General features: G+C 42.4%; 1 protein-coding gene across 1 annotated transcript in view; it reads right to left on the bottom strand.

The window, feature by feature from the left end:
• SORCS3 (sortilin-related VPS10 domain containing receptor 3) overlaps positions 1 to 26,457 on the bottom strand; it is a 224,577-nt gene that overhangs the window by 67,999 nt on the left and 130,121 nt on the right. The window contains exons 7-9 of the mRNA XM_009328454.1: positions 22,553 to 22,617; positions 14,787 to 14,905; positions 2,365 to 2,454 (exon numbers count right to left, since the gene is read on the bottom strand). Of these exons, the coding sequence (XP_009326729.1) occupies positions 2,365 to 2,454; positions 14,787 to 14,905; positions 22,553 to 22,617 (274 nt within the window). The remainder of the gene's footprint in view (positions 1 to 2,364; positions 2,455 to 14,786; positions 14,906 to 22,552; positions 22,618 to 26,457) is intronic.

Here is a 26,457-nt window from a genome sequence, read left to right as displayed (position 1 = left end):
GATATGAAGGTCCAGCAAGGGTTTCCCCATTTAGTTTTAATATCAAAGAGATTTGACAGTGCATTTTCTCAGTATTCTTTTAATCAGGTTCGTGGAAATGATTTCCAGGGTGGTGATGAGTATTGAAGCACTTCATCCTTGCCACTGTTGTTGAACAAACTAACACTGGTTCAGCTAGAAGCAAAATCACTGTGGTTATGTGGGACTTCATTTATCTATTTGTATCTATTTAAAATTTCCCCAGGGTGCCAAGGAGCCTTGATTAATTTCTTGCATTGTTTCTGCATCAAGAAGCCGTAATTCTGGAAGTCTCCCAAAGGACGGAGTGATGTGATTTTTGGGAAGAATATCTCGGGGAAGATCAGCTCAATATTCCCATCCTGTCTAGGAGGCAACTTAATCTTCTGTGTGAGGTATCTAGATGAAAAGTCAGGGTTGATTAGATGGGGCTATTTCAAATAGACCTGACATAGCCTATCAGCATGGGATGGGGAGAAAAAACATTTGAGGGCCTAATTTTGTCCCAGTGAGTGCAATCAGTGGGAGATTTGCCATTTCCCTCAATGAAGGAAGACTAAATCAGGAAGTTTGCTCTTGCCCAATAGCTCTAAATCCTTAAAGATTAAGTACATACCCAACCTATTCCAGCAGTATGAAAATAAAGCAAAACACGCAATGACTTCAATCTGTTTTGACCAGTTGCAGTGGAAATATTGCATTACCCTATTTGCCAGCCTCACATATGTACAACTTCAGCAGAGTTCATTAATCTACAGCTGACAGGATAGTTATTACTGTACAGCAAAAATGTTCTAGTGACTAAGGGCAGCATAAACAAGCCTCCTTACACGGCTAGAAAATTTTGCCATGACACCTTAAAAGTACTTTTGATTTTTAAATGACAAAAGTATCCCTGATTTTATACTATGCACCAATTCTAAACCAGGGCCACCAACAAATCTGTCTTATAACAGGCCAGCAACCTGTGACAGCATCAATCAATAAAGCAGGACAATCATAGGGCAGTCATTCTCTCTACCCACTTGTCTTTTTAATGAGGGGCAGCTTTCAAGGCCAATCCATAAGGTGGGAGCATAAACAATGTTTTTCTCCTGAAAAATGGCTGCAGGGTTCCAAAAGTTGGTGTGTGGTCAGACATTCTGAATCCCACACCACCACTATGGAATGACAAACAAAAGAAACTATATCTGTGCTATGCAGGTGTCAATACACTGTGGACTGTGATCAACCCAAATGGGAAGAAGTTGAGGTGCAACACTGGGAGTTTGAGATGCAAACTTCTCACAACTATTAAGTTTTCAGGTACAAGTTAAAGCAAATATGCCATATCTGCTAGACCGCAGATATCCCATAGGCAATCAGAAGGGTAGATCCAGCCCACAAGGCAAATCTAGCCAACTATCTTACAGTTATCCCACCAAAATTTTCACTTGTGGAAGGAAGGGGAAGGCCATTACTGTTGATTATCAGCCCTCTATGACAGCCCTCAACAGCCATTCTGAGGCTCCAAAGAGCAGCAGTGGTCTCAGCTGCCCATTAGGCTACCCAGAAACTTGTATCCAGCCAAGACACTGGAAAGATTGGTCCCTTCTGTTCTACACAATCCCAAGCAATGACTACACTATGGAATTTGAGTATAATTCCAGGGGCATATTCTCCTTGCTGAGGCTTGCACCATTTGATCCGGTAGAAAGCTAAGGCCTAAGAAGGTAAATCCAGGAACAGTTGTATTAGAAGTACTAACTTCCCTCCCTCCCAGCTTTGCCAGTCAGTGTTAATCTTAAGCCACCTCAGTCATCTCCTAAGCAGCAGTGGTTCTGTGTGTCCAAAGCATCGATAAGGCACAACTTTCAGGGAGCCAACTCCACCTCCATGACTTCTTGGCAACATCCAGCTATAGAATGGGGACAGTGGAGCTGCTATACCCTGTGCTTCTCTCATTGTATGGAGACTGCAGTAGTGCTCAGCATCCTAACCACTCTCCAGGACTCTCAGTGTCATGGCCAGGCTTACAGAGAAATCATTAATAGAGAACAGAGTAGGACTGGGGAAAGGTGTTCATAGAAGATTGGTCAAGGAGAAGTTGGTTTGAGCTCTATTTTCTGAGGTACCTGTTCATTCCCATTTGCTCTTTACAGAGGAAAAAAGAAACTGTTCCTCCCGAAATGCTCACTAATCTCAAATCACACTAATCACAATCCCAAATCTGTATTTAAGAAGGATCATTCAAGCAGCACAACAAATGGAGCTCCCCAGAGAGGAACCCCACCGAGGTGCTTCACCACTGGGTAGGCTGTGCTATTCAAGATACTACATGCCTGTGTTCGTAAACGGCGCACTCACCTTAGGAAGAGAGTATTTAGGCAATTTAATCTGTGCGAAAGGCTCCCGTCTGTACGACACATAGTAATTTGCTCTTCCACCAGCTGTCACCTATGGAAACACCAAAGAGAGTGAGTGATGACCCTTCCAAGACACCCTATGCTGACACCTCTAAGAGGTTTTGACAACCTTTCTTTCAGATATCCTTCCTATGACCTGCACAGCTGTCCCTAAAAGCTTCTGTATAACTCCAAAGAAATCCCAGACTTGAGAGGGCTGGAGCATTATTTATTTAAGCTGTGCTATTGAACTTTACGTTTTGTCTCTCATGCTTCAAACCCAGCATGATTTTAACATCTCAGGAAAAAGGGAAAAGTGGGTATAAAGTTTAAGGTCTTGAGTGGAAGAAAGAAGATGATCTGGTTTCATCGCATGGTTCCAGCACAACTACTTTGGGCAAGTCATTTAAAGTCTCTGTGCTTCTGTTCTTCTCCTGTGAGAAGGAGATAACACCTCTTTGCTGCTTCTCAGCCTTGTCTGTTTGCACTGTAAGTCCCTTGGGGCCAGGGTTGTCTTCCAACAACCTTTTACAGTGACTAACAGGAGATATCCACACTAGCACCGTTTAATGCAAACAGTAAATGCAATGAATGCGCTCTTGGAAAGCTGGAGCTAAGCTCTTAGATGCTCTTTCTCACTGTAAAACTGGTTTCTCTGAAATCATACTGTCTCTGAACGAGGATGTCGGGGGGAACCGACAGACATCCAAATCTGTGGTTTTATGGACTGAATGAGCTGTAAAGGCTACACATAAATGCCATGCATCAATGAGATCTAGCCCTGATAATTGGTAAAATATGGGATTTTAAACCTGTCACTGGTCACTTACTCTCGCCAGGCTACAACAAGGCTTACATCGGTGTATTTCCTATATTCTGCTGTTTTGGCAGTCTTGCAGGTTTTAAGATAAAACAATACACAAAGCACTTCTTTATTATATGGAATGTCATTTTTTGGCTTCTTAAGTTTCCAATAAAGCTAACAGAAAGGTCCTAGACTCTCTCCTAGATATACTCCCTTTTATCTGACAGTGATATTTCAGAATGAGCTTACATGGAATATTGCTATAGCATCAATTATATTCTCAGTAATGACATCACCTCTAGACAGTGGCTTTCTTCCCCAGAGAAGCTGTCATTCGAAGGACACAATGTTATTGGTCATGAAATTTGATATCTAATCAACTCAAGATAAGGCTTTTCTATCGACAGTTTGAAGAACTGGAAAGAAAGGGAGGTTTAGAAATAGGACAGGCTTCTACACTAAGACTTCCCCTTCTGCTTGTTTGCCATTTTTACTTGTAACGTTATCACAGCTGCATTTAGCGCTCCCAAAAGAAAAAAATGACGACCATTATACCACACACAGCGTAAGAAGGCAGAAAAATGACCCATATCACAGCAAACAAACTATACAGACAACATATAGCTAAAGTCAAGGGGAAACACAGGCATGAAAACTAAAGCTTACGGTCTCAAAACAAGCCAGTGGCAGAGAAAGGGAGAGAACAGGAGTCACGTGACTCTCACTTCATGTAAAGTGCATTGTGGACTGGCACAGTAGCATTTTGGGGTCCTGCTCTCCAGCTATGAGGATGGTGAAAGGGCTGTGAGTGTTAGTTCTGAAGGATATCTTTCCCATCTAATACTATCACATAAAAATCAGGTTTTCACAGGAAAGAACAGACTATGTAGGTGATAGACGCTCAGTCCAACTCAAAGGCAAAAATTCATGTTTGCAGTAATTGTATGTGAGTTGTACAAGCATTGCCCAAAGGATCCCACACTTCTAGGTCATATTACTTAAATAGCACAGGGAATATTTAAATATCTTCTCTTGGTGATATTTCTGACCTCCAGTGGAAGATCCAAATTCTTAAATGATATAACTCTGCCACATGTACTCACTTTACACCACTCATTATTTCAGCACCAGACCATTATTTGTAGCAGAGTCCACATAGGACTGACTGTGTCCAGTGACTACTTGATAAGGACCCTGGGTTCAATATCCACCTCTTCTGATGGGCTGAGACATGGTCATCGACTTGTCTTTAAGATGCAGACATGAATATTTACATAATTTCTAAATGCTGTGATGACTAATTAACATTGGGAACAGTCCAACAATCTTCAATACATGAAAACAGAGTGGCAGAAATATCAAGGGGTGATTAAATTCCCCCCTCTGTGCCAAGACAGGATCTACTCCAAGTCTGCCATACTCAAAAGATTTTACGTAGGGTTTTGGGTTTATGCCACTGCAAACTGGTACCTGGAGGCTTTTTGGTTTAGATATTTTGTTTGTTTGCTTGTTTGTCTGTTTTTTAAGGCAGAAAGGTAGGATTCAAACACTGTTCAAGTTCACTATGCATTAGCTAAACTCCCTTTCAATCCTCTACCTGGACTAGGTCACCTTGACAAATGTTTAGAAATAGAAATCTTTGTGGTCTGTGGTCTTTCTGAGCCAGCTAATATGAAGCCACCCACAATTCTGTTGGCAGGAGTTGTGTGAAGCTTTCCCCAGCCAGGACCTCATCTTTGCATGATTTACATGCACGGTTACAACAGTTCCAAAAAATGATCAAGCCTTCAATAAAGTTTTGGCAAGCACTGTGGTAGAGAATGAATTTTGGAAGGCCCAACTTAATTTATTTTGATGAACTTTTCCTTTTCCTATGAGCAAACTCTCCAACACTGTAAATTCCAGAGATTATGATAGTGTTTTGCCCTCTAATGCCTCCTTTTAGTTCACATTTGAGGAATGTCACCCAATTATTTGCTGTGAGCTCATCTGTCATGCTCAGTACAGAATTAGCTGGGTTTTTCTTTTTCCTCCTCCTTTGCTAATGACTGGCTCATTAATCTGTTTTTCTGGATTTCTATTTTATGTGTTTAATTGGGCTTCTGGCCAGTGGAAATTATTCCTTTGGACAAATGTGTTTGTCACTAAACACAGCTGTCTTTCCTAACCTGTGTTCTTTCTTCCTCCCTCCATTCATGATCTACCACTTTTCTTTAATACTTCCACATTTTATTACAAGACAAAAGTCTGGTCTCACATCAGCTGACACTTAAGAAGAGAAACATGAGAAGTTTCTCTTTAAAAGGCCTGAAAGTTTCAGTATGCTGGTTCATCCCCCCTTTCTGACCTGCGATGGGACAGAGCGCATCAAACACAGCAGACAACAAATATTTCACAAGGATGCAGAGAATTATAGAAAATCTGCCATGGAATCCATTCACCTCAATAATTTCTGTGGCATGCCTAGAAACACACGAAGCCATTTCTCATGTTAATGTTTTAACATGATTCTTTAAGGACAGTTTTTGGTTTTCTTTTTTTCTTTCTTTTTTTTTTTTAATTTAGATAGATGTCCTGCTTAACCAAAAAAAAACATGTGTAAAAGAGTTTGGAAAGCAAGCAGAATGAGTTATGAAGTCCCAGAACATAAAGACACCCTAGACGATGTCAGGAACTGCAGACCACAGTGTACCAGGCTTCCTTCTCATCTTCCTGGCTAGCTGACTCTGGGACCTGTAATTTCCAATGTAAGGCAGGTATTGCTGTAAGAAACATGGAACTACTAAATCTCTGAAATGACCCTGGGTTAAGGAAGACCCCACCTGCCTCCTGCTGCTCGAAGAACTCGCAGAAAGCCTAAAGGAACATGCACTGATGCTGACAATGAAACACCATATATTAGAGGCACAGCCTTGGAGAAACAGTGACAGTGTGCAGATAGCGGGCACTTCCTAAGCTGATGGCTAAAAGAAAACGGAGAGCTTTTCTACATAGTTTATCAGTCTGGGTGGTTTACAACGGTAACTATCGCTTGTCTTGCACAGTTATTGGAACAGGTCATCTACTTTTTACACTGTTGATAATGATCAACACAAAAGAGAATTGGTAATAACGCAGATCAACACACAATGACCAGACATGTTTAGACATTTGTGATTCCTGTAATTTACCTCCCACTTCAAGAATAGTAAATGGCAACTCAGTCCATTACAAAACCAAATTTTAAACTTCCTTGATGTTACTAAGTCTTTTGATGTTATTTCCAATAAACCCCTCTCTTTCTGGGGTGTCGTCCTTTGCTTGTAGAGTTTCCCTCCTTTCCAGTAACATAAAATGAGTTGGTAGAAGTCAAAAGTTGAGAAACACTGTATCAGTATTGTAACGGCATCCTGGATCTGTGTTCTCCACCTCCACAGGGTGCCCTGGCACCCCTCCTTGCTGCTTTAACCTTAGTTATCCTTACTCCTTCTTGTGGGCATAAAATCTCCTAAATAAAATTGTGGATTAAAGTATGGAGGAGCAATGACAAGTTCAGCAGGCAGGCTGATCCACTCACACCTTTAGCGAGGGATTTTGGTGTTCTTCATAGCCAGTTACTGTCTAGGCCATGCACAGGTTTGCCAGCGTGAGGATTGAAAAGTTGTGCCTCCTCTCCCAAACCAAAATGGATTTGTTTTAAAAGTAGCTCCTGCAGAAAATGTGCACGGTTACACCAAAACATGAGCCACATTAGAGCTGCAAAAGCACATTACCCACACAGAAACCAACTTAAGAGAGGAGCATAATTGTACATGTTAAATCTCCTTTTGAAGGATTTCAGAGGAAACATATGAGTCTGCCAAGGTAATCCTTTACATCTTCAGCTGCAGACGCTGCTGATAAATCAGACAACATGAGGGGAACGGAGAGTGTGATTAAAGAAAGTACAGCACAAAAAGCTCTAGAAACAAAGTTAATATAAATAAATAAATAAAGGAAAATGTTAATAATTTTTTATCAACAGATATTTAGGTTCAAGTTCCAAATCTGGTATTTGCCACAGCAAAGATGAAACAGTGCTAGAAACGGATGAAAAGCAGTGAATAGGAAAGTAGCTAACTACTTACTGCCTATCTCGCTTTAAGAAGAGCTTTTAACTAGCACCTGGGATGCACTTTCTTTCATCTGTATGGATTAATTTCCCCCACTGGAGTGCTGTCCAGCATTTTAAATAGGGTCAAGAGAAGATCAGCTGTAGCAGGCATTATTCACCAGTAAAATGGGTGTAATCATGTTCATCATTTAAACGTCTTCATCCTATTAGTTTCATAATAAGCTTTTAATAGTTTCTTCAATAAAAGACTCAAAGACCAAACCCTACAAGTTGGAGAGTGCTCCATTGTCCCACCAAGCCGTTTTCTCTACCATCGATCGCAAAGATAAAAATCAATCGTAGCTAAGCAGGGTGAAATTAAAAATAAATTGCATGGATTGATTTCTGTTAAGACCTTTGGCTCCTAGTTAAAAAATGGAGGAAAGAAATTTATATTTGAACATGGTGTATCTAGCTTCTATGAAAATAAAGACAAGGCTCTAGACCAGGAAATCAAAGTTTAATTTCCCCCCTCCTACCTTGTTTCACTGCTGAGAAGTTTCACATGAAAAAAAAAAAAAAAATCTTTTTCCTTTCTTTATTCCTGGGGAAATTTACTACTTATTTAAGTTATTAAATTGACAGCTTGAGAACTGAGGTCAGGAATCCCTATGAATTGGCATAATCTCAGGTGTGGCTGCTGGTTGAAGTCTACTCACCTGATGACTGACTTTGATTCAGCAAATATGCTAATTTAGCCTAGCCTTAAATACCCAATAAACTTGAAACATACACTCATGTCCTACTAAACATAAGCACGTCCAAGTTTTCCTAAACAACCACAGTTACAACCAGTAATAGTAATAAACTACTTCTCTGAGCTAAGCTTAGATATATTTAGCTTACAGAATTAGGAACTTTTTTTTTCCCCTCTATAAAACCTCAGAGAGAATTGTCCCCCCACCCCAGTTCTAAGGCTATAAGCAATAAATATTTTTCTTTTCATCGAGCCTGAAAAAAAAAAGTTCTCATAAACATATCCACTTTGGTAAAAATGGAATTTGATTCAGATTAAAAAAAAAAAAGGGGGGAATGTTCTACAAAAACCATTTTCCATCAAACAACTTCAGCTGAAATTTTTGGACACTCTGATGAGACTCCAGGCATCCAAAAAAGGCAATATTATCCATAGGTTCTATAAGAAGTTTTCAGTGATTTGTGGGTGAATACTGACATCTGCGTATGTTTTAAGGAGACTTTCTGATGCAAAAGAAGACTGAATTGGTTCAACAGCTTTTGGCAGAAGTGTTTGCTCCTCTGAGCCAGAGGAATTATTCAGACGTGTATTGTAAGAATCCCACTTAGCTGCCCCACACAACATCTGGAGAAATTCTGGGTTTGCTCGTTCTCACTCATGCTGGTGAGCGGGCTGAGACGCTGCCCTGCTGTGCAACTCACTGAATTAAGCAAAAGTGTTCTAAGTGCAAAATTACTTCAGAGGGTGAAAGAGAGCCAGACACATGATCGGTACCAAAGAGGAGCATTTTGACTTAAACTTTTCACTTTCCACATGGAATTCCTGCCATCTGTAAGAACTGCAGCTGCTCCCACACTGCTGCGTGTGCAAGCTGTGAGTAATCAGCATCCCCTGCTCCTAAATGGCAACGTCACAGACCCCATCTCATTCAGAAGGATTATAAACCACAGCCAAGACTCTCTCTCTCTTCCCAGCTCCCCTCACACTCCTTCCTTCCTTTATAACATGAACCTCAAAAAAAGGGCAACCACCAGAGCACCTTAGCTTTTTGGACATGGGACCATCATATGTTCCAGCACAACCCGATTTGAAGGAATCTGGAGTCAAGAGAGAGCTGTGCAGTTCCCAGGCTTCCCAGGAGACTGAATCACAAATGAAATGGCACAGAAAGCTGCCAAGAAAGCTTCCCAAGAGGGAATGGCAGGAGGGGCCAGGTGAGAGAGAAGACCTTCTTATGAATTTCAGCCTGCAGTTAAACACCTTGATAAATTATGCCATGGGAGTGGAAAAGGGAAGGGGCACCCATGTTCCCACTCTTTAAAGGCCTTGGTAAGTGATAACGTACTGCCTCTCAGCATGGCTTTCTGGTTAATGGCGCAAAGAACTTGCCATTTAAAGTGGAAATGGAGCAGGGTCTGAAGCAACAGCCAGCCCTTTTCAATCAGAGCTTGCAGGTGTTATTCCTTGTCCTTATGAGGAAAGAGCACCAGCCAAAGGCAGACCTGAGAGTGTTCATCTCCAAAGGCATTTGTTTGGCCTGCTAGAGAAAACAGGCATCATCCCCAAATTCAAACCACGTATCAGCTTCTAAATCTCAGAGGAGTCTTCCATGCCCAGTAGCTTTGTCACGGCCATGGAAAGAGCTGAAATTCTGAGCTACATTTCAGATTGACTTCAGCTGCACTCTGTTGGGATAGCAGAGTCTACACCACCCCAGAGAAAAATAAAGACATAAAAACCAATCAACACAGGTATTGATCGCCCATCCACACATCTCTGCAATGACTTACAGCCAGTTGAGATCAAAAAGGCCAAAGTTACCCTGAGGGTCTCCAAGCATTGACAGAGACAGAAGCTTAAGGGAGGAATGGGGACAGTGTTAACTGGATGCTGAACTAGACTGGTATGACCTCTGGGAGGAAAGCCACACACTGAAGGGTTTACACAAAGAAAACACAACAAGATTAATAGGGGGAGGAAACATATTTTGAGAGCTACATCTATAGCTGGGTAAAGAAAAGAAAGGACAATTTTCAGAGACCAAATACTTCCTCAAGTCCCTCAGGATCTCGTGAGTATGCCCAAAAGCTTATCTGTCCCTTTTCTAACTCTATCAATTCCAATCTCATAAAAAATACTACCTCTCCCTGTAAACTTTGTCTCACTTACATCCTTAGGCCACCAGTCCTATAACAGCAGTACTGCCAGCAGTCTTCACGCCACACATTCTGAAGAGTTTCATCATTATTTTTGTCCCTCTCCCGATACCTAGGGTTCTGTGTGAAAATACAGTCCTTACATGGGTCTGCACCAGTGCACTGGGAATATCATCAGTCCCCACTAGTGGCCAGGCTCATCCAACACAGGACTGCAGCCACCCAGCAGAACCACTGAGCTATTGCTCCTGAGATAGCTTGCACATAACCTTTGGGTAACTGGGAACAACTACTTTAACTTAGCAATAATTAGCTCCCTATGGCAGCTGTAGGTCTGTCCACAAGGATGTTGCTTTCTGCAGAAACTGCTGTCCCAGAGCAAAGCTGATTTCCAGTGAATGCACTGCAGTATTCATACCCCCTTAACGAGTTCTCAGATCACCACAAATAAGCAACACTGTACTGAGACTTTTTTGGTAGAGACTGTCCTCACTCCCTGCAATAAGTGATGATGTTTGCTCATGCCTTCTTGCATTTTCAGTGGAACGTTTTCATCTGTTGGCAAGGAAACGTACACTGTCTTTAAAGAACTAAGTAGCACTGATGTTATTTGTTTACTTATAGGAAAATAACAAGTTTTTCTCCAAACAATGCTTCCTCACTCAAAACAGAATTTCCTTAAAAATAATCCCCATTTTCATTAAAGCATATTGCATTTTAGAGTCCTTTCAGCAACTTGAGCAATTCCATTACAAACCCTGATACAAGACTTGCTTGAAAAATGTTTTCCCCAGAATTCCCCATGATTTATTTTTACCATAGAAATTCTCCAAAATATCAATAGGCTAGATTCATACATAAAACAAAGACTATCCCTGACCCCTGGGTCTTACAATGTAAGCTCTGCACATGAGAACACTGCAGCAGTTCAGGTGATTGTCAGGAAGTCAAATCTTATAGGCAATTGCAGGTTATCTCTGCACCTAAGTTTAGAAAGTGATACCATCTCAGTAGCGAGTACTCAAAGGCACCAATAAGGAAAGGTGTGGTACAGCTATAGAGAATGGCACATTACAGCTGCAGAGAAAGTATGGGCTCCACTACTGCACAGCTATACAGTTGAACACAACTGACACTGACCTTAATGGCAAAGTTGCTCATCAAATTAGCTCCTTTTTGGTACAGTAAATAAATTCAGATATATTCCAAGGTTTTCTCACAAATAAATGACCTGCTCTCCAACCTGTATTAATTTTAAGTATTAACCATGAAAGATGATGATACTAGCTCCTGGCTACATCAGAGCAATCCTGTGAACTGAATGAAAACTTATAGACACAACAGAGGGCAGGATTTTCTCTTAATGTATCAATTTATGCAGAATTATCCAATCTTAGTGACATGTTAGGCATCCTTAAATAACTACTGACCAATCAAATAGAAAGTCAATCAATAAATTCAGAGTGATCACCTACTGTTTTATTCATAAGAATTCTTCCTACTCTCTCTTAGTAGCTGTTTTTTCCTTCCTTCTTCATTACCTTTTACATTTTTCATCATGTGCTATGTTATTTATCTCCTTTGCCTGGTAACCAGTCCCAATCTTTTCAAACTCTCTTCATGGGCAAGTTTTTTTCAAGCATAGGATCATTCTCATTTTCTTTCTTTGCACTGCAATTCTGCAAAATCTTTTCAGAATGCACAACAGCATTCCACAAGATAAGGAATCATTCATTTATAATGGCACTATAACATTTTTCGTATTCTTCTTTCCCCTATCCGTTACGCACCATAGTATCACATTTGCTTTGAGTGCACAGTTACACAGGTTAATGCTTCCCAAGAATCTTGCACTACAGGCGTGTTCACCAACTTGATTAGAATGGATATTCACTAGTAAGTAAGTATATGCAGACGATCTAAAACATTGATATCAACAGCTGGGATTCATCTTCCCTAATTTTAGCTGTCAAAAAGTTAGGGGTCTTCTCTATGCTATACTTACATTCCTTCTAATATTAATGAGAAAGGCGTATTCAGAGAGAGACCTATCTCATCCTGCAATAGGTGCAACAGGAGAAGATAAATTGCCCCTGAAGGTTTTGATCTCTCCACTCACTTTAGAGGAACACAGACTACTGGTTTAGACTAAAAATCTACTGTTTTCATGACAAAAGTTAAAAGAAACGAGTTCCTCTCTCTACTCCAAGACATTACTTCTGATTTGTTCCAGCACAGACAGATCAGAACTCATGCACCCGTCCTTTATGCAGCGCTATTAAACCTCACCAGGTTCTTAACATTTAATTTGATATTTATTTATTCATCTCTGTCTAATATTTGAAATTCAAAAGAGCCGGCTCCCATATTTCTGTCCAAGATTATCCAGACAAAATGATATGCATGAGACATTGCACACAGAGTCAATCTGACACATCCCATAACAGGCAGCTACATCACATGGCTTGTGAGACTAATACATCCAGGACATATCAGCACTCCTACATATGTACTGAGCAAACACTCTGCATAGCCCATCAACCGTATGCTGGACACGCTGGATTTAACACACCTTCAGCTCAGAAAGGTGTGTGCTGTGAATCTGAAGTGTCTGTGTGTTCCTCAAGTAGTACATGGACTCAATCCGTGCCCAGTTTCTGCAGCCACTTACGACAGGCTGCTGGACAGTCAGAAATCCTGCAAGTGTGGCGCAAAAAAGAGGGAAAGTGATGGACAACCCGTGAAAGGGAGAGTCTCCTGCCCAAAGCAGCAGCAATGTTCAGTGTGTATATTTAACATTTTTTAGAAGTGTGGCTATATGATTTTCACTTCAAACCCTCATTAAGCTATAATAAAACATTGCTAAGGATGTTCAGGGCACTTGAAGTATTACATATACATACATGCATGTGTTTGTATACACACGCACACACTTTTTTTTAACTTGAAGCAATTAGCAGCTATTAGCTTGAGCTGCTCACTGTTAATTTGAGGCAGAGGAATGCGCACACCAGGCAGATGTCCTCACTGCAAGCACAAGTTTCTAAACAGAGCAGCCTTGTTTTAACACAGGTGGGAGCTGTGGAATGAGAAATATCTGTAAGGCTTCATGCTAGCCATAAAGAATTGGATGTTCCGCAATACCCTCAGCCACAGACATAAAACACCAGATTAAAAGCATCTCTCTAAAATACTCCTTGGAGAGTAGAGCATTTACTGATTGGAAAGCCATTGCCTCTAGTCAAATCATGACTTAGTAAGTTGCAAAAGCTACATTCTCAGTGTATTCTAGCAGCAGGTCTCCCCATGATGCCAAAGGAAGCAGTAGCAGGCTGGGTTTCATGGGGAAATGAAGGGAGCTGAGGCTCCCATAGCAATCGGTCAACTCCAGAGCAGCAGACTCCTCTACTCACAGGAGGAGAAGTCTGCCAGTGTTACTCAAGTGCACGCAGTTTCCACATGGCAGTCCTCCCAGGTCATACGGACCCAGTCCTCTACCTAATCCCAGCACAGAATTAGCAGCCTTCCCACTTAAACTGCCTTTTCTAAGAACAATTTCACAATAAACAGAGCAGACGTTTCTTATAATTTGGATGTTCCCCCAAGAAAGTAGAATAGGAGCTTAATGTAACCCAGTCTTACTCAAAAAGGGAAGCATATGTTTCTTCTGTACCACCTGGATCCAAGCTCCATCTCATCTCATCTCATCTTATCTCATCTCATGTCATCTCATCTCATCTCATCTCATCTCATCTCATCTCATCTCATCTCATCTCATTCCCCTTCTTCAGCATTGGTGACAAGCAGTTAACATCACCATGTCTGTAATCTCTGTGTCTCCTGAGCTTTCTACGACCTGGAATCACTGCAGCCTGGCTCCCAGTTTTCACCCAAATGGCACATCTTCAGGAAGTGTTCTTCATACCATACTATTCAATCTCACACTTCCACAGGTATGAAATGGGGAGAGATGGCCATGTTCCAGCCAGCCCATGTATTCTCAGAAAATCTCAAAAAGAAGTAGTTTCTCATTCAATTTCTGTCACTTTCTCCTCATCTCCAAAATCATCATCAAGTAGCCGACAAATTTACAGCCATCTTCCACTTTGAAGTTGCCCTGCAGCATCTTTTTCCAATCTCTCTGCTATTTTACCTCCTACTGAAAATCTTTGTTCATTCCATTAGCATTACTTGACTGTCAAATCAGCATAAACCGTTGCATTTGTTAAAATGATCACTCACACCTTTCCTTTGTTCTTCTCTGTTCTCTCCAGTTCATCACTAGCTTCTTTGTATTTTCCAAGTAGCCACAACAATAGCAACTTAGAGCTTCTGTGAAACCCATGGACCCTTATGACTATTGATGAATGAACTTTCAAAATATATCAGATTCATCATGACACAAGTGATGAGCAGAGAGATCAACTGTTTTATCCCAGACCTCATCGCCAATCTATAGCAGGCAGATATAGACTCCCAGCTGTTACAACTTGTGGTCCCATGCACTTGTCCTAAGAATATGCCTCCTCTCTTGCACAGAACGAATACTTTGCGCAGGCAGAATTCATGTCACATTCGTATCAAGTCAACGTACCTGGATGAAGATATATTCATCCTGAACAACAAGGGAGCTGATGTCAATGGAGCGTGAAAATGGCCCACTCCTTTTGGTCTCTGAGCACTCCTGGATCCGACAGGTCAAATAGTGGGTGTCTGTAATGGGAGAATATATACACATGAGAAATGCCCAGGTAGGAGCCTGTTGTCTGGAAATGTCATTAGCAGTTCAAAAGAAGGTCTCCGAAGGGAAGTCTTAACCTCATCTCCAACTAGCTAGACATTATTGCATAGTCTACCTCCAGCCTTTAAAAGGGTAACTGCTTTCTGGAGTCAGGAATTCATCACACTTCCACACTCACCATTCCCTTCCCCATTGTGCAAACATCCCTCCAGAGATTGGAGTTCAAACCATAAATGGAGGGTACAAATAATAAATGCATCAGAAAACTGATGATGAGACCATATGGAGCAGAAGAAGATTTCAAAAGCCACCCAGGTATATTTTATCGATTCCACTACCCTGCTGGGAATTATATCCCCATCCTCCCTCTGAAATACCCTAGCCTTGATGACTGGTTTTAATTGTGGTAGTAACACACAAGGAGAAAAAAAAAGCCCAAACCAGCACTATTAAGTTTAACTTATTTTGCTGTGAAAATAACAAGCATCTCCAAAATTAAGTCTTTATAGCCAATACAAGCTAGGTATGAAAACATCATGGACATGAAATAGTATGACTAGCTGAAGAGTCCCAACAGTAGTTACATGCACTGCAAGAGGCGTCAAATGCTTCTGTCTAGAGAGAAGATGAGAAGACCATCACACTAATGGCATGTCTTGACATTGCTTGAGAGAAGGAACAGGACTGGGAGAACGTGAAGACATAAGGCAAAGGCACATACAGAAAGTTGCTCAGAATGGCAAGAAGAGACATGCTCACCACCAGCAAGTTGGCAGGGGTTATAGGTGATTAAGCATTATTTCACTCAGGCTAAGAAAGGACCTCATGAAACAGAACAATCAAGGCACTGTGTCTCTGGATGCATGTAATCTAAATATACCATCTCTGCCTTTCAACTGCTCTTCTGAAAACTGCAAATAAGGGAGAAAATGAGAATAAAACTAAGATGACAGCTGCAGTGATACAAGGGTCATAACTCTTACACTGCGGCACTTCTACAGGCTTCTTAGATTCATGCACTCGTTCTCTTTTCTACAAAGGGTGAGGACAGACCACCAAGGAAGAAAACAGTGAGTTTGTAAGGGCTTGGGTGAGCCTGGTGCAGTGATTTTAGTTCACAAGCGCACCTATTAACAAGGATCTTGTCAAACTGAGCCCAAAAGGATGAAAGGGAAGTTTAAAAGGACAGTAACTAGCCTAGCAAAGCTGCTTACAGGATTCTCCATCCCATAAAACCTGCTATTGTCATTAGTCTGTGTCTTTCCAGTGACAGCAAAATGTTGTTCAGGGGAAAGCATGACTGAAATCCTCTGACACACAGCTAACTGCCTTCCCAGATTCAAAGACAAGATTCACAAACTGGCAGTTTCCGCTTCCATAGCCTTGTCCCGCCAACAGACTCTTAAGAATGCATAAAGAATGCAAGTCAGAGGCACTGATAAGAATAATAATAATTTTTAAAAAGATATTGACTAAAAAAAGTCACAAACTACAACCAAGCTTTAATCTAATAAAGGTTCATGACCAGTCGCATAACTGAAGGTCCGTGTTCAAAGGCTGCAGGCCTGGGTCTGGGTTGAGGCACTGGGAATTCGAGGTTAATAAGGGCTACATGGCTGATTCAGAGCCGTTGCACAGGTCTGGCGCAGCAATGAAAATGTAGTCCCACTGATGATGCTAAAGCAGCAGAAACTGTTGCTGGTGCCAGCTCAGAGTATCTGGAGGTAATTAAAGTGTATGATGAAAAATATTTGACGTAGAGACAGTGCCAAATAACTGGAGTATTGGAGTTGTGCTTTCTCCCAGCATAAAATACCAACAGGAGCAGAGAGGTTGGACTCTCAGCTGGGATGAATTAAGGCTCTTCATCAACTGACACATACACGCTTGGTCCAGAGCTGCTATTTACCTCCTCATCGTGGAATCTAAGACATCTTTGTGGTGGATAAAAGCAACTTCTCAGAAAACAAGAGAGTCTTATATACTGCCATGCTACCCAAAGAGCTCAGCAGCCTTGACTTGTTCTTTGAGGTAGCACTAAAATTAGGCAGAACAAGGAGGAGAGGTCAGGAGCTGTATTTTTAGAAGCTCATTCCCTCCGGTATGTTCTCCCACACAGTCGCCTGGATATTCTTATCCCTCCAAAAAGGGGATAACTTGCTTGCTGCTAAGTGACAGAATGGGAAGAGGAATAAAAACCTGTCACAAATAAATGCAAATAAATCACAAGTGTTGACATGACAACTAGCTTCCTGCCTATTGGGAAATGTGTCATTTTGAGTGTGTTACACCAGCAATCAAATATACTCAAAGAATGGCACCCGATTAATATTCATGGGAAGTTGGTGGTGGAAAAGGGGGGTAGCTCACTACCTGTTTTCTACTTAGTCTCTTCTTTATTTATTTTCATATATTTTACAACAAAAGGCCTATAAAAGAAAACACAGATTCAAAAAATTTATTTTCAAACCTGGCTGCATTTGGACACAAAAATAATTTTAAGTCTTGCCTTGCTTCCTGCTGCCCCACAAAAAATGAAAAATAATTCCCTTTAAAATATATTAAAAAATCAGGTCAAAATATGACAGTACACAGTTCACATTTGTGTGTGACTGGAAGCAAGAAATAACCCCAAGTCCCTGCTCAAACTTCTTGAAGGGTATGATCCCTTCATGAGCTACAGTCCCATTTGCAGAGCACATCTTCCCCTATATAGAAAGTACAGGGCCCCTCAACAAAAATGTCAATGAAGAGAGAAGGAGGCATCCTAACTTCCAAGCTGTTAAAGAATCATAGAATCATAGAATAGTTTGGGTTGGAAGGGACCTCTAAAGGTCATCTAGTCCAACCCCCCTGCCGTGGGCAGGGACATCTTCAACTAGATCAGGTTGCTCAGAGCCCCGGCCAACCTGACCTGGAATGTTTCCAGGGATGGGGCATCCACCACCTCTCTGGGCAACCCTTTCCAGTGCTGCACCACCCTCAGCGTAAAAAATTTCTTCCTTATATCTAGCCTAAATCTACCCCCCTTTAGTTTAAAGCCATTCCCCCTTGTCCTGTCGCAACAGGCCCTGCTAAACAGTTTGCCGCCGTCTTTTTTATAAGCCCCCTTTAAGTATTGAAAGGCTGCAAGAAGGTCTCCCTGAAGCCTTCTCTTCTCTAGGCTGAACAACCCCAACTCTCTCAGCCTTTCTTCACAGCAGAGGTGTTCCAGCCTCCTGATGATTTTTGTGGCCCTCTTCTGGACCCGCTCCAACAGGTCCATGTCTTTCTTATGCTGAGGGCTCCAGAGCTGGACGCAGTACTCCAGGTGGGGTCTCACCAGAGCAGAGGAGAGGGGCAGAATCACCTCCCTCGACCTGCTGGCCACACTTCTTTGGATGCAGCCCAGGATATGGTTGGCCTTCTGGGCTGCGAGCGCACCTTGCTGGCTCATGTCCAGCTTTTCCTCCACCAGTACCCCCAAGTCCTTCTCGGCAGGGCTGCTCTCAGTCCCTTCATCCCCCAGCCTGCATTGATACTGGGGGTTGCCCTGACCCAGGTGCAGGACCTTGCACTTGGCCTTGTTAAACCTCATTATCTCCCTCTTCTCTGAAGGGAGTTAATTTTTCAGCCCTATTTTGCACAGCCACAAAGAAAAAGGATGGCTGCCCAGAGGGGCAGGTAGCATGTGTCCAACCTATGCCTTTATAGTCTTGCTTACCTTTCACTGGGAGATGCATACTTTAAGGGATGTTGGCTTCTATCTAGGGATTATTTCCAATTTATATATCATCCCATGCAACATCAGAATTAGGGGGTTTGGGGTTGGGGTGGGTTTTACTATGTTCCACTGCAAAGGGAGTTGAGAAGAGCGCCCTATTTCCCTGACAGCCTCAAAAACATCTCATGTTTATAACCCAACATCTAGCTACTTTCTCAGCCCATCTGTGAATGAGGCAATACAGACATCAAGCAGCCTGGAGGGTTTGCTGCAGCTCAAATGCCAGCATCCATACCTCTGTACAAACCCTTCCCATCAATTTATCTCACTTCGGATTAGGGAATGGCTTTCTCAGATGTGCAGCCATTTTCCGGTTGAGGAGCTTGAAACACCTCCCCATTGCTAACTCACATAGTCTCCCATCTTGAGAATTTGGAGTGTATTTTTACCCTTTTTAGAAGTGATAAAACTGAAGCAATTTCTTGAAATTTGCAGTGATAAGCTGGTGAAATAAGCCAAACTACTAAGTCTCTTCTTTGCCCTCCAGTCATGACAGCTTTGGCAGAAAGCAGGAGCACAAGAGGCTCTCTCTGGTGCATAACACCCAAAGATGTGTGTCCCTGAAGGGAGACGCTGAAATAGTCAAACCTGTCACTGTGCTGAAGGCTGCAAAGGGCAGACCTACGTGCAGGTCACTGTGACCTACAGAGACACAGGACAGCAGGGCCTGCTCCTCCTTGGCAGCATTAACAAGCCAGCAAAAAGCAGGCATGGCTGGCCAGCATGACTAATGGGGAGAAGGGCAGCTGATGGAAACAAGTTGCATTGGCAGATTGGCTCAGCTTAAGTCAGGTCCTGGTGCCAGGCAAGACTTAAAATCAGAAACTGCCAGTGAAGGTTACCATGGGAGTGGGAAAAAACTAGCTGGCCTCGACAATTTTTCCCCCAAAGGAAAAGAGGATCTAGAAATGTAGACAGGACTGTAAATTATTCCCCAGGAATTAGTGACCGTGTTTTATCTTTCTGTTTAGGTTTTTTCCCTTCTTTTCCCTTTAATTAAAACACTGTTTATTGCATCATATCTGTGAGTGGGGAGAAGATTATCTCACTGAACATCAGAAAGTTTAATATATCTTTCCCAGGAGTGCTGGTGGGTACCTGTGTCAGTGTATTTGTAATAGTTCCCTTGTATCCAACCCTGTCCTTGCTGCTGCCTATTACACCCAGGCAGAAGGTACAGTGCCCAAGGCTCCTATATGTTTTTATAATTTAAAAATGCAAGCCTAGATTATTCTTCTGCTACAATAGCTCTGCCAAGATGTCAAAAAAATGTGAAGAACTTCATCTGCTACAAAAGACAGGAACAGCTTGAGATCAGGTAGGCACTAGAATTAACAGAATCTTGCAAATATTTAAGGAGACTAGACACTGGGGCAGATGTTTTTTCAGAGACCCTACCATTCCTAATGACCAGACAGACAAAACCATGGGGCAAAGCGTCTTGGAGGACAGACACCAGAGCATTGAACAGGACTTCCACCTCTCAGCTCCGTGATCTTATTGATAGCCCTGACTCATTTATGGATGAATGAGGCTCTAGCATGCCCCACCACCTGTTCCCCAGCCACAGAGCATATTTTAGGCTCCAGTGTCTGAATCGGTATTAGATAGGTTCTTGAGTCCCATTACTGCTAAAAGAGAAAAAAAAAGAAAAAAAATCAAGTTCCAAGAGTCTAATCCTAAATACCACTGCCCTCCCCCCCCCCCCCTTTTTTTTTTTAAATAAAAAGCACAAAGGAAAACAGAAAAAGAGCAAAGACAAATATCCCCTCTAGTAGAGTCATGTACTTTTCAAGTGGCCAGGGACATTGAAGGCAGGGATTCTTGTCCGTGAATTGAACTGAGCAATGGGAATACTCAAATCTATGTCTGTTAATGCATCAAATAAGTGACTGAGCCACTAGACTGACCTAAGAGGCATTTAAAAAGCCTCCCCTTCCTTCTCCCCACTACCGAGGAAAACTTTCATCAGAAACTTTCTGATCAAGAGGAAATAACTGCAGGGACCCATTTTCCAGCAGGTATAAGTGCCTCAGCCATTTCACTGAGAGCATGAAGGCCCATTTTGGTTACAGAGCCAGCTACGAGAAAAGTTCAACCTCCCATTCCTAAGTATACAGAGCTGTACCATTTCACACCAGGTGAGGCTATAGCTTCGAGGCAGTCGATGTTTTGTAACACAAACTAATATCGTTTTAAGCCTTAAAAACTCTAATTGGTGCAACATGGTTCTTTTGTGCTGTGCTTGACTGGGAGAGGAGTCATTTTGGTGCTGTCCCTCAGCGGGACATGCCAGCGGGGCCAGCACAGCCCACCAGGTCTTGCCTGTGCCTGCTGTCTGCTGGGACGATGGCTTGCAATGGGCCTGTTTTGCTGATGCTACTGGTTTAAGTCTGACTTTCAGTGAAACCCTCAATACCATCAACTGCCAATTTCAAAATGCTGAATTTATACATTAAAACAAGAACAAACAGCAAACCCGCGAGCAAACAAGACATGAAGGAAAAGAGTTGTCTGCGAACTGGGAAGACATCTTTCAAACGAAGCATCTATAACCTTGACACATCCAATATTCAAATAGCTGGGTGAGCAAGTTTAAACTTAGTTTGAAAACAGACTCCATCAGCAGTTTGTTTGCTTACTTGCTTGCTTTTTTTACTTGCTTTCAGCCACTTCTCCCAGCATCCCTGCAACAGCACACACAGCAGCAAAGGCACTGAAGAAGCCTCCCTACTTTGCCCACCCACCTGCCGGCCTGTTTTGCTTTTTCCACATATTCAACAAACAGCTGTCACCCCTGAGCTTTTATTGCCTGGTTATTTATTCAGCTGCCATCACTAAATAGCAGTGGGAGGCCAATGAGTGATTTTAGAAGATCCACAGCCTCAGAGAAGCCACTTGGATAGACAGGAGCTTGTTCACACAGCATCTGACCTACGCAGCACTTGAATAAAACAGAGAAAAGTTTGCAACCAACAAAAATGAGGCCTTTTCCTCCCAGAAATCCTCTACAACCTCAGTCCTATACTGCTTTCTACACTGTCCCTGTAATGTAAAAGGGACACACGTCCCACGCTGTGTTGCATTGAGCTGGAGTAAAGCTGGCTCCACCCCAGGAGCAGATGCATTACCGTGCTGTAGTTCCTGTGTGAAATACCTAAAACAGTTTGGAGAGAGTGGTGGAAAAAGTCAACTTACTTCTAATACTGTCTTCTTTGCTGGAGGTTAATTACATAGGAATCCATTCTACTGCAACTGCGGCTAGATTCATTTCAGTGAGGGATTAAGAATTACATTTTTTTCCTTTCTTACTTCAGGTCCAGGCACCTTTTCAAGGCCTGTAATGTTTTGGTATGGAGCACCTGTTCATACATTATAAGCAAAACTGAAAAATCCTTTCAATATGAGACAAAGGGTACCTGGGGCATAGGGACATTCTGGCCAGAGGAGAAGTCTGAGTGTAGGCAATTTCTCAAATTCCCAGGTACAACCTAGCTGTTCTGAACACCTCTGGAAATGAACGGAGGCTGTACTGCACAGTGCTGGCAGCCCAGCTCTTTATGATTCATGTAAAATACATGATACTGAAATAGCTAAATAGGGAACAGAATAGACAGCTCCTTAGCCCAACAAATTGTGCTTCTGCCCAGCCTCTCCACAAACACAAGCCCTGCAGCCTCTGAATTTCCCCCCAGGGGCTAAGGATAAGAGTATGCCTTACATCAAACCCCATGACCAACACCTTTCCTATCAATTAAAATGTAAATGGGGAGACAAAATGAGCAAAATGAATTTCCATTCCCACTCCATTCTTGACTCAAAGCCCACTTTTTCAGCGTTGGCTGCAGGTACTCACGTCCGTCAGCTGTCCGGGCTTCCATGTGCACAAGGTCAGGTTCTTTATCCAAACCAGTCACCGACCTGGGCGGGGGGGAGAGAGAGAGAGAGAGAGAAGGCAGCCAGTTGCATAAAAAGCTGCAATCAGACAGAGAGAGGGTGAGGGAAAGCAAAACCAGTTCAAGACTACCTTGTGACACCTGGCATGTAGGTTCCTACCTCCTACCAACTTGTCTCCTTTGTGTTTCTACACAGCCCACTCCCAGGGGCCATATACTAACCTTTAAGACAGACATCTTCCCAGGTGCTGGTGAGTGAACCTGCTATCCCTTGTCTACAAGGTGAAGACTACAATGATCATTCTTGTGGTGGCAAAGCGAGCTGGTTCCAAGATCCAGCAAAACCAGAGCTCTGTTTTAATGCTGAAGGAAAGAGGATGGCACAGCAGCCTCATTCTTACAGACAGCAAATTAAAAAGGGGGTTTACTTGGCTGAATAGTGACACGAGAGACTGAGTTTCCTGATCTGCCCCTGGTTTGCTGGGCATTCTTGCTATTGTTTACCTCAGTTTCCCCATCTTCAAAAGAAAAACAATGATGCACATATGCATGGTGAAGTTCTGATAAAAAAAATGTGAGAAAGTATTCATTATTCACCCCATGGTCCCATGCCATGGTCCTTGATAATCACGAAACAAGGCACGATGAGTTTCTTTAACCTCACTGGTTGAAACCCAAGCACCTCAAGTCAGATCTTCCTGTGCATTGTTATTTTACTCCCTAAAAATGTTTTGCAAGGTACATTACAAAGACAGTTTTCCTCCTGGTGGAAGGAAAGTCAAGCCCAGAACAGAGATGTTATTAGTGTCCTGGTTGATAAGAATCACCGGGAGATGAACATTTAGTCCTAGCAATGGTTGGCAGGGGAAAAAAAAAAAATCCATAGATGTCCACGTGATTTATGGAGCTGCTTCTCCTGAGTTAACCAAAGGGTTAGATTAAAAAGGGACAATGTCAAAAATCAGTTTCTAATTTGGTGGAAGCTGAATTTGATACAGTAGATTGTAAATAATAGATTCCCTCCGAGCCAGCCAACGTTCACAATTCCCTAATGTTCTGAAACACTTTTATCACAATCTTTTGCTGCTTTCATCCTTGGGGCATCAACAGCTAAAACATTTAAAAAAAAAAAAAAGGAAGAAGAAGAAAAGAACAAACAAAATACAGATGCTCTGATACATTTTTGTGGGTCTCACAAAAAACATAGCAATTGAAGCAATGACAAACATACAAATGTGCCGGAGTTCAGCTAAGATCAGCCAGTGCTGCAAATGCCAAAACAACTACATTATGACCCACTGTGTAGGTAACTGAAACTGGCACTGCTTGTTAACTAGAGCACGGCATCAATAGCAAATCCATTCACAACACACTGTGAATTGTGGCCAAAAAACCACAACACAACAAAACAAAGCCGCACAGGCAGAGCTTTCATCATTCTACTCCCAGTGAAAAACAGTCTGCTCCTTAATCGCTACCATCAGTTTCAGGGTGATCCCACAAGGAAGAAAGCACTGTTTGTTATCGGTAAGGATGCCAGAATGGGCCTGAGTCCCTGTGACCGAGTAATTATCAGGGTCAAATCTTCCAAATATCTGGACACAGTTAACAGTGACAGTAGGACAAACAGAAATTCTTTAAACTGTCAGTGAAAAACATTATGGTGTGCAGCAACATTATTTCCCAATATATAGAAAGGGCATACATCTTTCTGGTCCACAGCAGAAGTTTTCTGCCTTTTTCCCATAAGTAGCCCTAAATGCTGTAATTTCAGCTGTTTGGCAATCATGACCCTCCCCTATGACATGCCAATAGGGACAGAGGTATGTGCTTACCAACGTAGCTATCCAACACAGCGGTAATTTCAGCACTTTTAGGTACAGATCGGGAACACATTAGGGACCTGCCCCACAGCCCTTCCCCACAGGCTTCCTACTCAAATCCAACCTTCACCCTGGAGGATGCACTCTCCAGGCTTCCTTCTGGAAGCCAGACACCAGCCTTTTACCCAGAGCTGTTTACTGTGTCTTGACACCACAATGCCAGGCTGCCTCACCTGCTCCCCACAACAACCCCTGGGTCCCTCCCCACCAGATGGAGGGGGCACTGTGCCCCCCCTGCAGCAATGGGGCAAACGTACTCCTGGCCCAGGTAATAAAAAACATCGGTATAAGGCCTGCCACAACAATATCTATTTTAAAAGGGACTGTAATTTGAAGAACATAAGCATTTCCAAACAAAATCCAAAATACTCATTACCATTATGTGTTTGCATACACAAGCTCTGTGGATCGACTCCACTTATAATGCCTATTACATGAGCACCAGGGGACGACAGGAGTCTCCTGAAACATGTCATTCTAGCTTGAATTTCCTTCCCAGTGCCATCTACTTGTTTCCTTAATTAGTTTTGATAAGCCTGGTGGTTCTTTTCAGAACAATGATGAAAAAAGGACCAGCATACAGACCCCCTTAGTACTCCTCTGCTCGCCAAATACCATACTTCAAGTGGAAAAGCTCACAAAGCAATCTCCTGCAACCCAAAAGCAAGACAAGCTCCTGTTATCTGCAGGCAGATAACAAGCCTGTAAAGTAATGCATCAGTCATCCTTCCTTCTCCCAAACCAAGTCGCTCTGTTATATCAAAGACTCTGATTGCAAAACAAATCCCCAATCAATGATGTTTCTTCATGCCTCACCTCACGTCTGTTCCCACTAGCAAAGAACACAGCTTTGCTTTGCAGTGCTCTGACTCCTGAATACAGGCATTTTCAGTAAATGGTCTCTCATCATTTGTCTGGAGAAGCTTTACATGAGGAATGCAAAAAAGTTAGGCAGTGGAAAGAGCAAGATGTGAATGCAGGTCCTGGAGCATAGCTGCAAAAATGCACACACAGACTGTAAAGCTATTCCTTTACCCCATGCAGCAATTTCTCTGGTCTTGAGAACTCACTACAACAACCTCCCAGGTCTGGCAATACAAAAGCAGCAACAAAACAAGAAAAGACACCTTCACAGCCTTATATTTTCTCATACATTATCTATCTGAAGAACGTTTGGAGGATGCACTGCTCAAAACTATTTGAGTAACTAAAGTATGATGAGGAGAGATGTCAGCATCCCTTGACTTACCATTTCCCTTGTGTGTTCTCTACAACCAAGTGGAGCCCACAGAGTGGGGTGGCTGGGAAGGGGTTTAATGGTGCTCTGGCTGACAAACAGCTCTATTTCAGAGGCTTACAAAGACAAGAGTATGTAACAACACTCAGAAGCCTAAGCTCGGCTTGAAAACAGTTTTCCTGCCACATGGTCACACCTCAGGCTCCATGCACAGCTCAGCTCTGTGTTTTGTATGTGCACAAACTCCAGACAGCAAAAACTAAACCAAGGTCCACAAAATGCACCCATGTGTGCTGCTGCCTTGGATGGCTGTGGGGAGGAAAAAAGGGCACTCTTGCTGTGAGAAACCATGCTAAATCAACATCCTTCACCATCCTTATTCATTTATCACCACTCAGATGAGAAAATGCTGAGAGGATGCAGGCAGAAGTGACAGGAAGGGTCATTTTTTTTCTGCTGACATGTTCCCTGACTGCTGCAAAGGCAGTTTTTGAAATGTGGAGCCTGCAGGCAGTATTGCAGCTGATGCAGGATCATTGGCCAATTAAGAATTCTCTGAATCCCATTAGGAAGGAAGCAATGGTACTTTTCTCTATCTTCTGCTGCTGCTTTTCTTTTTTGTTCTCATGGTAGCTCTTGGTTTTCACAAGATCTTTCCTCCCTTCTTTTCAGAAGAGGATTGTGTGTTCCTGAAAGCTGAAGAATGGATAGGACCCTGGCAAGACCCTTATCTCTATCCGAAAGG

The sequence above is a fragment of the Pygoscelis adeliae genome, unplaced genomic scaffold (genome assembly GCF_000699105.1).
Source record: "Pygoscelis adeliae isolate BGI_AS28 unplaced genomic scaffold, ASM69910v1 Scaffold317, whole genome shotgun sequence".
Lineage (NCBI taxonomy): Eukaryota > Metazoa > Chordata > Aves > Sphenisciformes > Spheniscidae > Pygoscelis > Pygoscelis adeliae.
Note: the sequence above shows the minus strand (reverse complement) of the source record. Positions and strands in the feature narration are given on the sequence as shown.